The 14,394-nt window shown below is 32.1% G+C and overlaps 1 protein-coding gene across 2 annotated transcripts in view; it reads right to left on the bottom strand.

Annotated features, from left to right (window-relative positions):
* The window catches only part of LOC105428446 (uncharacterized), a 150,834-nt gene that overhangs the window by 43,456 nt on the left and 92,984 nt on the right, over positions 1-14,394 (bottom strand). For both annotated transcript variants that reach the window (XR_016139333.1, XM_011640780.3), the window contains one exon: positions 4,669-4,714. Coding sequence is in view for 1 of the 2 variants with exons in the window: in XM_011640780.3 (XP_011639082.1) it covers positions 4,669-4,714 (46 nt within the window). In the remaining variant the exon portion in view is untranslated. The remainder of the gene's footprint in view (positions 1-4,668; positions 4,715-14,394) is intronic.

Below are 14,394 nucleotides of genomic sequence, written 5' to 3' on the forward strand. Positions count from 1 at the left end.
TATAATTTTTAATCTTTTAATAATTAATAATTATTTTTTTAAAAAATAAAAATACAATTTTCTATAAACTACAACTAAAATAATATTTAAAATTTGTTATTTATAACAAAATAAATTAAAATAAATTAAATAAGATATTGAATTATTAAATAAAAATAGTAAAGAAAATCATCAAACTTGGTTTAAAAAATGCAAGAAGCGCAAATATAAAACCACGATTAATTGTCGAATATTCATAAAGTAAAATATTTCATAAAATTATTTATATTAATATAAATAAATGTATTTAATCATTGCAAAATAAAATTGTGCAAAATTTCGCCGGAATATGTAAAATATATAAATGGATTAAAAAAATAATTCAAATTTTCTTTTCGTATGAAATATCGTACCATTATTCGCGAATGCAACATTTTTTTCCACCACGAACATAAAGCAATATTAAAAATATCAAAATTCGTAAAATAAATTTCACGTGATCTCATGGCAAGGAACGCAAAGGGTCGCATGGGCGAAGGATGACTCTGAACATGTCCGACAAACATGAGGAATAATAAAAAATAAACCTAACTTCACTTGCGGTGAAGAGACCAGCAGCGAGATAGAGAGACAGAATCTGCAGAACGCAGAGGAAGAAGAGGGGGGAAGTAAGAACAAGAATAGAATTTAGAATGAGGTAAACGAAGATGGAAAGGAATGTCAGTTTAGAGCGAGAAAAATTGAGACAAAGATAGAGAGATGCGCCATTGAGGATGTCAGATAAAGAGAGCGTCAAGGGAAGGAGATAGAATGAGAGATACGGCAATAGAGTAAGATGGAAATAGAAGAGCTTTCGTTCTCTCTCCCTCTGCTCACGGCCAATGAGTCGCCGTCAACGTTTTGGTGGCCCAACCCTCGGAGCAACATGGCCGCCAAGTGCAAAAGGGAGCTTAAGTAAGGGTTAGGTTAGGCTAGGTTCGTCCTTTCTGGACCCGTCGCTTTTGTGAGAGAACTGTGCGCAGATGGAGTAGGGTGGGACGTTGTCAGCCATCATGGGATAGGAAATGCAACGCTCCGTATCTCCATGGTTCTGGCAACTTTTGAAATAATGGAAACATAATCCGCGACTTCTGCATCTAAATAGTCGAAATGGTCGTCGCTATTCGCCGGTATTCGCAGCGAGTATCGTCTTAATTGCATCGTGTTCAAGCGGAGAATTTCCAATATCCGCTGCAAGTGTATGTGAATTAAACTAATTCGAAAAAAGTTATTGTATTAGGCATTCTTGCGATATATATATATATATATATATATATATATATATATATACACATATATTGCAAATCATAGAAATATATGTATATTGCTATTATAAAATTCAGTAACTAATTTTCTGTCATAATTCTGCTGTGAGTGAAAAATGAGATTAGTTCGTTGCAAATTTTATTTTGAAGGAAGCAGAGCGGTAACTCAGTCAAGTTGAATCGTGAATAAGAAAGAAAATAACCCGATTGCCTAGTTATTATCAAAAGCGGATCCATTAATTTGACATTTTTCATCGCATGAATTCATTGAATAATTAATAACTGGCTTCTAAACCGTAAGTTTCTGTGTGTTTAATACTAGAATGTTAGTCTAGGATATCATATGTACTATGGAGTTATATGGACATATATGTACTATGGATATATGTACTATGGATTTTGCAAAAAATGCAAGATAAAATACATTAAAATACATTAAAAATCGATCGCGATTGCATGTTAATCGCCTACTTCAATTAAAGAATACATTATCATATCATTTGCAAAAGTATCCACTTTCAATCTAGATATGCTGTAAGATAATTTAAAATAATATCTAAATATAAACGTTCGACTATACATTAGGGAGAAAAATAGCTGCTGTACATTAAATATATATTTGAGGCATTTAATGCATCTTATTGCATTAATTTTCCATTTAGATTTCGGAAAATATCATATAAATATTTCTGTGTATATCTTTGTGTGTATCTCTGTTATTCGGACTGATTTCATAATTTTCTTTTTCTAACAGAATTTAGAAAGCATTAAATGCAAAACTTTTCGTGCTATTTATATTCATACTATTTTTACGAGAATTTTTGCAAGAATAATAGAAATCATTTTAGAAAAATATAACAAAAATGCTCAAAAATCTGTCTGCGCGATTATGAAACATTAAGTATCGTAAAAATTTTGTTTTAAACATCTTGTTTTAAACATCTTCTTTCCATTATTCTTTTTATTATTACATTGATTATTTATTTTCTTTCTACATCTTATAACGATATTCTCAAAGAATCAAACATGCTGATTTAACTTCAAATGACTGTTTCAATCCCTTAACGTGCGATGGAGTACTTATCAAAGAAATTCATTTTTCGAATTATTCCACAACATATTTAAAGTTTATCAAAATCACCGGTAAACATTTGCAAACATTTCCTCGTTAGATCGTAAAATCGGAAACGATGCATGCTTGACAGTTATACAAAACGAGATACGTGGCGACATGCGCACCGTGTGGATATTAAAGTGTCTTAAAATGCCTTAAAACATCGCGACTCGCACGGTAGAATTGCAAAAGTTCAGAGTGGAGAAGCGCGAAGGCTATGGCTTAACGGCGTCAATTAATTCGATATAAAATGGAGGTGCAATTACCTCACCCTGTCTTGATGACATTAAGCCTGGAATTCATAGCAAATTGCTGGTTGCGCTTAATTAATTTCTGCCCGTCTCACGGTTAACTTATGACGAACATGCGTACGTCATTAATCTACACGCGTGCACTCACTGATTTCCAAAAATTTATTCTTTGAACGGTTCCATGCTTTGAAATTGAACGGAATTGTCTTTATACAAAAGTGTCCACTCTTTTGAGCTCTTTCAATCATTATATATATGTACATATAATTCTATGCCAAGTCGTCTGGTCTTAGAAATTCTTTTTCCATTTGAAAAGTAAGAAGCTGATTTTGCAAGAAAGATACGAGTCGAGTGCAAAAGAGAGAAGGAAAGAAGATAAGAAGAGCGTCGGCTCGTTTTCGTATGCGAATGGTCATCGACGGTATCGGTTACTATAAATTGCAAAGAAAATCGTACCTATCCGCCGTAAAGGATGAAGTAAAATAACGAATTAACGGCGCAGGGTGTGTCGCGCTGTGCAAAGTACCGCGTTCTTGGTGTGCGTTTCCGAAACTGTGAAGTCGCACGTCGCGACCGCCGCCACCGTCGAGATCTGGTTGCCCGACGTGAACGTGAATTTATAATGGCGTCGTACTTTGCAAACTACTACCTTTTAGAGAAGCTATAAATTACTTCTCTCGCGATTAATAGAATGACGCTGAACGATGGGCATGTAAAAAAAGACGGATTTGTAAAAATGTAAATGAATAAGAGAAGGCAATTTTGTTTACCACATTTTTGTGTTACATCTATAAATTAATAAAAAAAAAAAAAAATGGAGAATATACAAAAAAACTAATTTAAAGTTTTATAATTTGAAAGTTTTATCAATTATTAATATGGATTGGATTACATTAATCAAACTAATTTATAGAAATAGTAATTACTTGTAAATTTAAACTTTATAAATAATTTAATATTTTTATGCAATATCGAAACATTATAAAAATTAATTTATATAATTCATCTATCCTGATAAAATTAACAACTCTTTTAAGTATAAATAGATATAATAGTATATTAAAGAGCAAAAATATATAAAATTTTTTCTATACAAAAATATAAACCCTTTATATGTCTATCAGTTGTATCTATAACATTCTAAATATAACATAGTAAACTCAGTATATAACATAACACCATTTTAAATATAATTTTAAGATCTTTCCTGTCTCGAAATCGAAAATTAAGCACTTTCTTTTTCATCATACAATTTGTACTAGTTTTGAGATTTAATAATGTTAATTAACAAACAAGTCTAAAGTCCATAATGTTTTACAACATTCAAGTTTAATATGCACCGTTTGAAGAACGTTAAACTTTGTTGACTTGTTCAAATGAAGCCGATAAAAATGAATAATGAGACTTGCAATATTATTTTCTATCGATACGTGCCCTAACATGATGAACGGCAAGAACTCTTTAAAGGCAATGCATAGTTGTAACGTCTATATTTTACGTTTTCCTTGGTTACAGTCAGCGTAAAGTACAGCTAAGAGGATACTTGCAATTAAAGCTATAATAAAACACGTGCGGTTTCGCTTCAGTGGTTCTTCATCATCGTCGTTCTAGAAAGTCGGCAGCGCCGAGAAAATTACTGGGATACTTGGCCGTTGCATTACGGTTAGTCTGTTGCGGATGCAATCCATTTCTTTGATGCATTGTCATTTTTATCTCAACGTAATCGTCTCTGTGAATCTTTTACAGCACTGCTCGTTGCACTATTTTATATGCATGCCAGTTAAAATTACTCGACTATAAAAACTGCTTTTTTCAAATTCAAATTACGTTCGTAATAAGACGAAATAAGACGAGCGTAACGTTACTTTAATGGCCGCTACCACGAATTATGATAAATAATTTCTCGTAACCTATTTCTTTACCGTACCGTTATTTTTCTCTAATCGCGTTACCAGAAAATGTACATAATTACGTACAATCATCTCATGCACATTGTGTATCTGTAACGTTATAAACTTACCGGTATTCAGAGTTCGGCGACTTTGACGGCTTAGCATGTCAGTAATCTGTAATTAGAAACAAGACAAAAATAATAATCATTAATTAAAAGTTTTTTTCCTTCTGGCAATCATGGCGCATGGAATATAAAATGCTAAAAAGTATGTGCACCTGCTTTGTAGCCTATGTATTTTTCAACTACTAATTATTCTATGAAATATGTCATATTGAAACACGCAGGGGGTAAAGAAATAGCCTGGGCCGGTGAAAGCAGCCTCATGGATCGCTGATATGCCGCTCGACTTTTCGCTAAAAAAGGGTTAGGAGAAAGTTTCTTATTTACTGCGCTATAAAAACGCCGGTGAAAGGGTTCTTTTTTTCGGAACCAAGTCTTTCTATCGAACCTTTTACCATACGCCGTCGGCGTATTACGATTTCTCTGACAATGCGCGATTGTCTGCTCGTGAGAAACTGAATTTGGACTTTCAAAACATGAAAGATACATTAAAAATTATTTCTTTGAATATCGAGATAAATATAGATGAGAGAAAAGATGCTTTATAACACAAAATATCTTCAGGAAGAAAATCTTTCTTTACGTACTAAAGACTTCGTTCGGCTCGATAATAATCGTTAATTACATTTCGTTCTCATAATTACGATGTAGTATTCTCTCGCGCCGCTAGGAGGTCACAACAATTTTAGAGAAAAGAAAGCATCAACTTGTCGCCCGATCCTCATATATTTTAGAGATGTTTAAAATTGCTTTAGATTTGGCTTTATGGGTGCAAATTTTCTTAAGAAATTTCTGGATGGGTCGTAATCTCTTCATATAATTACAGCCGAACTTCACTTACAGGTAAGTTCGTTCGACTTCTTAATTGATCATTGCCGTTGCAATGCGCTGTTGTAAACCGGAGTAGTATTGGCGACGACATGTGTGCAGCATATATAATAGAAAGTTCAATTAAGGGATTGTGTGACAATTGCGTGAAGACTGCAGACATTTAAGTGTAATCACCAGTGTCACTTTGTCGCCATTATACATTTCAGCTGATATTTGCGTGTACCTTACGGGCAAAGTTTTCCATTCGCGGTTTCGCCATCACGAACTCTTCTCGTGCGAACGATTTATACGTCCGTCGATGTATCCACGGTAACCTCGCTACATTCGCAATATGTATAATCACAACATACTTGCCGAGCCATTACAAAGAAAATAAACTACACTTGATTAAATGCAAATTATCTTACTTAAATGTAAATCTTGGCGACATTATCGTGAAGTGCTGAATTTGCTATTATTCGAAGTTGTATATTTTAGTCTCTCTTTCTTTGCATTAAAATATTGAAATTGATAATTTTAAATATTCTAAACGTAGAATTAATTCTCGCATTAATTTGTAATTATACTAAATTATACTAAACATGTGACTGATGAAATGATTTAAGTATGTATTTACTGAATATTTACTTATTTTTTTTCCTTCATTTATTTTTCATAATAAAAAGTTGAGATCGATGATTAAAAGTTAATATGATATATTAATAGTTTACTAATAAAGTGCAGTAATTAATTGGCGGTTATAAACGCCACCATTGGCGACGTTATTATAACTTTACGAGACGTTAATTTACAATGCGCAATCTTTCTCTTTTCACATTTCTCTATAAAATCTTTCATTAAACATCATAACGATTATTCCTCTTTTTGTATTCATCTTTTTTATGAATGTTGATAATTGAATCGCTTTAATATTTATGTAAAACACACTTATGCTATTAGTGGAGCGAATTTCCTTTACTAGTTGCATAAATATTATGTTAAACAAATGTTTTTATTGTCGAAATCTATGTCAGTCGCAATAAAATGTTTCAATCGTCGTATAATTAAATATGTAATTACTAAAAATATTAATCGCGTCAATCATGTTCCATTTAATGGTATAATATAATGTTTAACATTATCTAATAGATGCATTGTTTTTCATATAGATAATTTGTTTTTGTATTTTGTTACCTTAATTTTAATAACTATCTAATTTCTGACAAATTTAGATTTCTCTTTAATTAAAATGTCAAAAGATTTACAATTTTTGTAAATTATAATAAAATAAGATGCACCTTTCATACGATTTTAAAAAACACATTAATAAAAAGAAATTTTTAACTTCAATTACTTTAAATAGAATTATAAAGAATTGTAAATTTCTTGTATTTTTGTTCAATTTTTCAAAGTAATGTAGATTTTATAAAATATTAGTTATTTAATTATTTGTAAACGTAAAATAATATAAAATAATATAAAATTTATTCTTCAATCATTTCTTCATTAATGTGTCATCTGAAAATCTATACATCTGTATCGTTAAATTTTATATAATCTTACATCTTTCCACTACTAAATGTCTTCATGATCGTCACACATACATAGACGTGCACTTTCAATAAAATATAATTAATATTACTTACATGTTAATAATTAATTTAGTAGTAAAGTGAATTACAAGATAAGGAAACATCAAATGTGCATCTTTATGAAACATAATACGCGACAAACGTAATAGCAGCTTGTAACTTTGGCAATAGAGCACAATAAACGACAATTTCCTAGACTTAGATAACCTGCAATACGATGAAAGGGGAGAGGAAAGAGAGCTGCGCTGCGGATTTATCACCGCGTCTCGCGTATTGTTTACGTCTCGGACGGGGATATAAATCCTCATTCTAAAGCGCCACAAACCGTCTGCACCTAACAGTTTGCTTATCCCTGGTATCACCCGCTTCTGTTCTCCTGGATGGTCACATATCCGTGTTCTTTACAAGATGCATCTGAATAAAAAAGATGCGGTGTGTCTTTAAATAAAGATCTGCCCGTTACACCTGCTGCTAACTATAAATTGTTAGGCGTTCTTTTTCCAAACATTTGATCATTAGATGTTTGTTAAGTTAATAACGACACAAGAGAGTCCTAATTTTAGGAACTTCTATTCTACTTTAATGTTCACATAAATTTGTAAACTTGTATATTTTTTTCACTGATAGTTACAAGACTCTAATTAGAGTTACAAAAAAGCTTTCTTTCTAAATTTTATTAATATATGAAAATATTGTGTTTTCTATAAAACATAACATAGATTTAAAAAAAACTTTAATCCAATCCAAAAAGACGTAAAAACGTAAAAAAAAATAAAATATTTATGAAATATTTATTTTACATATATACTTTGTGCGCGCAAGTTATTTAAGCTGAACAACATGAAATTGCGAAAATGTGATTTATTGATCGAATAGAGGGAAATCTTTGTAAAAGTTGAACGCCGAATGCATAGAAGACGAAGAAATTACTCGTCTCGTAAATTTCCAAAGAGTAACCGCATTAGTACGCAGCAAACAGAAACTTTGGTCCGACCGAACGTCTTAATCGAGAATCGATATAACCCGTCATTCGCTTCTTCAAGAAGCTCTGAATTTTTTTATAAAGAAACTTCGTGAATGTCGACCATTCTTCCGACTGGAGATTTTTGCTCCCTCAGCGTTAAACGCGTCCAGACACGATGAACGGATGCTGCGCGAGCAAGAAAAATGAATCGAGATCGAATAATTGTAGCACTTGTACGTGAAGTGCTTTCTATTTCAGTAACGAGATTTATGTGAATTTAAGAGAAATTCTGAACAAACTCCTGATGGTCTATATTGAAAAAAATGATTATTTAGTCAGCATTCTTAATATAAATATAAATTATTAATATATTGCGAGATTTAATGTGCCATATATCTAATACGTTTTTATATAAAATCAGGATATTTCCATGAAATTATCATTCTATGAAATCCTTTTGTTAAATAAAAGAAAGATTTTGTTAAAATCAAAGATCAAAGAGAGATTAAGATTGCATGAGAAAAATTATTTCAAAAAGAATGCGTAATGCGGATACGTGCTATACAAATCGTCAATATGTAAAATAGTCTGGAATGTCCTTCTTGAAATTCAAAAATATCTTATGGACATGTAGAACATTATGGTATCATAAATACTCTAAAGTTTCAAAATTCTATAGTATAATTATCAATAAGAAAATATTGTCATTATCACATTGGTATAGCACATTGAAGAGTCAATTGAACGAAGATAAAAAGAGCAAGTTCAAAAATCAATTATAAGAAAAGAATTAACATTATTAATGTTTATGGGCAAACGTATAATTAGCTGTTTTTTAATGAAAGCATTCTGCATTAACGATTATAATAAATTCATAAACAAGACAGAAATAACTAATACAACATTAAAAATACTTTCAATTGCAAATGTTTTCAAGATGCATAATAATATATTTAAATGTCCAATAAGATAAAATCTGAAATCTTCATAACGTTATAAAAATTTTCTGATTTCAATTAAAGACTCCATTGCAAGCAATTCAGTGCGGTCACTTGGAACCAGGAAACCAGGTTTAATGCAGAAGCAAAATGAAGGTACTGAAAGTAAAGAAAACATTTGAACAATATTACTTCGAGTTATCAAGAATCAGATGCAAAGATATTTGGACAGAACCAGGACCAATCGCGTTTCCGACCGGATCAGTGAGTTCAATCGTGTTCTTTTATAGCATTGCTTTTCTCCTGAATAAAGCTGTGGTATCTTTTTCGTAAGGTCTTATGAGAAATAAATCTTACGATGATCTTAATCTCTACCTACATATCCGTACATAAACATAAGGAAAAATTTCGTTTAACGTCATGCGGATAGCATCATAAAGGCATTTATTTAAAATAAGCATAATAAATGGCTAAGAGCAGAAAACAATAAAAAAAGTGTTCCGTCATCTAATCTAGAAACGAAGAAAAGACCGTGACGATCAGCCATCAGTTCACGTAGAACCAGCTCGATCGAATCGTTGTCGAGGATATGCTCCCTCGATTCGACCATAGCGATTCAGCAGCAGTCGACGCAGCCATGTAGGAAGAGGGGATTCGAGAGGGTCCGACAAGGGCAACAACCAGGTAAAAGAGGAAGGGAGAGGGTTGGAACCACCCTTGGTTCCAGAATAATCCGACGTATAAATTGGATTGTTGGTGGGACATGGAACTAAACGCGTTGAATAGGGAAGAGAAGACGGGAGAGGGCTACACATTGCAATAGCGAAACGGAAACACGTATAGACGTGCGAATACTTGCGCACGTATCCAGTCGCACGTGCACAAATACATTGTGCTTTTACATACACAAAGGCACATATAAGGTACGCATACATGGACCATTCGTTCAAGCATTCCGTGATTTTGGCAAATTCAACGCTGCAACCGCAGCGGTGGAGTTACATGAATACGCGCGGATTTTCGCGAATAGGTACGGATACGCAGAGAATACGCCCTCGTATGTGAGTTTGCACGAGTTTGTGATATGTAGAGACCCGACGAGCAAACAAAGTCGTTCCAGACCATCGTAGTTTTGGCTACAGGCTCGATGACGCCGCTGCGGAAGAGAAAATACAGGAATGGCCAAAATCAGTGTCAAAATAACTACGGACTTAACGATCGACGAATTAATTTAGTGTGCAGACTTCTTCTTTCATGTTATCTAATTTTATTTATCTATCTTTCTATTCGTTTAATTCACTTAAATTCAATGATACTAAATAATTCTTTCAACTCGTTTCCCGTGTTTCACAAAATGAGAAAACGATATAAAAGACTAATTTATTAAAATATATTTAGCAAAATAAATTTTTTCAAATTTATATCATTATTAAAGGTAACTTTAAAAATCTAATATGTATTAAAATATTTAAATTCTTTGAAATAGTTATACGAAAAATTTTCCATTTAGATATAAAATGTAAATAAGAAAAATATTGAACACATCGTCTCTTATCAAGTCTTAACTAACATGAAATATTTTAAGAATATATTTTTTTCTCATCTAATATGAATATGTATATTGTTTGTATTACATTTTTTCCTATTTGATTTATATTTTTTTTCTTATCAAAAATTAGATAAAATCATTTTATAAAAAAGATATTACTAGAAGAGATACAATGCAATTTTTCCTTATTTTTTATTTGTGTTATCTTAAATTTAAAGATCTCAATCTGCGATAAAATTCTTAAAGTTGCTAATAAGAAATTTAATTTACAAAATTTAATTAGAACTAAATCAAATTTAGAATGATATTCAAATGATAGTACTGCTACTTAGGCAAATTTTAAAGTTTAATTAGAACTAAATCAAATTTAGAATGAGATTCAAATGATAGTACTGCCACTTAGGCAAATTTTAAAATTTATTGAGTAAATTTACGCTTACACAATGGTGGAAATTCAAAATGAATCTCGTGTTGCAAGGGTAATTGATTAATCTCTAGAATCTCTTTGCTAACGAGATCCGAGCACAATATGGAAAACTCTTGAACCAAGACCGACCCTATCTCATTACATAGAGGCAAACATGTAATATGTGGGAATCATTGCGTAAACACTGGAACAGATTACTTTGGTAAATTGTTTACAAGATAAGAAATAAGACGTATCTCTTTCATTCGACAAGTGACATTAATTCACTCCCTTTTGCGATCAATAAAAAGGATACGTCCTAAAGAGGATACATTCCTGCAAACACAATTTCACAAAACATACATATTTACTACAATCAAATATCAATCCATTTCTAATATAATATAAATATATTATTAATATATCAATTTTTTTATTCAGTTTTTATTATCATTTTTAAAGTTAAAGTAGTTTTAATTTGGTTACGCATTTTATACTTTTGTTACTTATATACTGTAATTAAAGATATTAATATATTTTAAAAATTTCACATATTTCAAAATATATCGAGAAAAATGGCGATGAATGTGTTGGCGCAAGCGTGTTTTCTTCACCGGATTTCCTTATAATAAATTCAACGCAGTAGTATACCTAACCTAAGTAAACTGTTCTTTCAAAACAACAATATGCTATTTTGTCTGCGCGTTGATTATACGCATTTCCGTCCCTTCTAGTCTTCTATATTGGCTTGGAACTTGATATATGTAGGGCATTTCATTTTCTCTCCCCTCCATCTTTGTAAAGCTGACAATGCAGCGACAAAGATGTTATATTTTTCAAGAAGAACCTTCACATAATGTATAAATCAATATCGAAATGCCAATTATACATATTTATACATGTGCCTAAAGTTATATCGCAGTTTTGATTATAGCTTTCCAGTTCTTACAAGACATATAGTAAGATTTTTAATCTGAGTACAAATTTTAATATTCCACAAATAAATTTCAATTACTTTGGTAATTATTTAATCAAAAATAATCCATAAAAAGATAATTGTGATATATCAGTAATAAAAGCAGATTATATGATTAAGCGCCATAATTGATTTTGTTAAATATTACTTTTAATATTTAAAATTTTAAAATTTCCGTTTCCGTTTTGGTTATAATATCTCGATTATAATATCTCGATGTTTTAATTGCAGAAAATATTTAAGCAGTGATTTTTGGAAAATTATAATAGTTTATAATACTTTCTATGACGAAGATATGATATTATTTAATTGGGACGTTAACAATTTAAGATGCAGCATTATGGGAACTTTAACCACGCAAGCAACATTAATCGCTCAACTGACGAAAATTTGAATTGGAGTACGGCCAAAATATGACTTCAAACTGCTTAAATATAGACTATTCAAATGTTGCTTCAGGAAATATTATCATATTCTGAAATATTATCACTCATTTTCAAATATTGTCATTTAAAATAACACTGACATATGGACAATAATAATATAACTACTGATACAGATAAATCTCTTATTTGCATTAAAATCATACCTCCGAAAAAAAATAGAATTATAATACATAAAAATAATCATTTCTAGAGACTTAGCAAAATAAATTAAATAAAAGAAAAAAGTTAAAACATTTTTATCTTCATCAAGTTCAGTTAAGTTAGTTAAGCGTACAATTTTATTGCTGCTATATCGTTTATTTCTTGATAGTAACAATCTTTTTGTATTTTTTTAACATACAGTACTCCTTTTCAAAATATTTTTACATGACTTATAAATCTATATAAGAGTATATAATCTACAAATATGTAAAATAATTTAATTCGTTCTATTGATTTGCGCTTATCATCAGCGCTAGAACGATAAAATTAAATTCTAGTTGAATTTCTTGACTTGAACATTGACTCGGTCTATACATTCTAATTTGCCGAATCAACTTTCATTTGACGCAACTACAAAAGAGCGCCACACCTTCGGAATGCTAACTCTACATGCAGCCGGCTAACGTGTAATACATGCGCGTCCATGTTCTTTTCTCGGCCTACGTTACCTACGGTGTGTACGATGCTCGTTGTTTATTCACGAGAAGACGTTGCCTCCTTCTTCGCCGTCTTTTTTATTTGCCCGTCGATACCACCTCATCTCTCGCGCCGCACAAGGACCTCCCTCCCATTCTCCTTCGCTTTTATAAAATATAAGCAATTTCATACTTTCTGCTCGACTCCCGAGCGACCCGCCGGGCATATCTTTACGACGCGGCACTCCGGATTTTGCCAACTTTCCAGCGCTCCCGCGCCTCGCCATTTTGCCAATAGTCCTTTGTAGAAGGAACGTGTAATCCCTGGTAGCTCGAGAAAAAAAAAAACAGCTTCTTTTTACACCAGCGACTTTATCAGCCTCTATTCCTTTCAATGTCGGAGAAGATTTCGCCACGAACCAAGTTCATTATCGAGAATGAGGTAATTTGTGATCTCCCTCTCAATGGTAAATACCAAAAAATAAATAATAGATATAACCGTAATATACACGTATAGCGCTGACGCAAAGTAATGCACAATCTCAAACTAGAAATGCCATAATTAGGGCACTAAACCACAACAGATCTCTCACATTTTTATTAGCATTTTAAAAATCATCTTGTAGTGCTACTTTGGTTATTAAATCTTGCATTTTGGTTATTAAATCTCATATAAATTAAGCACTCTTGACGATATTAAATACTGCACTATACGACATGTGTAACACACTACATAAAGCCAGAAGTCTCTTTGAAGTTTGCGATCCGTTCATGTGTCGAAAATAAAGACGAAAGAAAACATCATCTTAATTCTCGATTCGTAGTTTCTCAATCGCTGTTATTTCAATGTATTCGATAATCTCCAAGTCTAATTCGTGGCTGCTAGCTACGAAACACTCTCGTTCATTTTAATTTTCTCCGAGCGTCCCTGATTGAAGTCTACGAGAGGCAATTTAGTCCCACTCCTCTCGTATACCCTCCACTTACGAGTTCATTCCTTTGCAATATGCATGTTGCACCTGCATCCACGCCCACGCTATTAGCGGAAGACAACTCGAGAAGTTTGTCTTCAGACGAAGCGCTCATCTCAGAAGAATATAATATCATATAATAACGATAAGAGAGAGAGAGAGAGAGAGAGAGAGAGAAAACAAGCGAGAGAGAGAGAGAGAGAGAGAGAGAGAGAGAGAGAGAGAGAGAGAGAGATGCACCCAAGCAATGCGATTTCATTTTTTTTATTCAAACACATTGCATATTTAACACGTATATGCTGTTTTGCCTTTCCACTGTATGCGCGTGAATTGGGAGTTATCTATGTTTCGCAGCCGAGAAGATTAGCACGTATTCGCATTTATCATAAATATGACTTGTATTTATTTTTCTTGTAATTATTGTTTCGTAATTCTTACAAGACATTAATTTGCATAAATACAA

This window comes from Pogonomyrmex barbatus, unplaced genomic scaffold (genome assembly GCF_055798465.1).
Source record: "Pogonomyrmex barbatus isolate J1 unplaced genomic scaffold, ASM5579846v1 scaffold2, whole genome shotgun sequence".
Taxonomy (NCBI): domain Eukaryota; kingdom Metazoa; phylum Arthropoda; class Insecta; order Hymenoptera; family Formicidae; genus Pogonomyrmex; species Pogonomyrmex barbatus.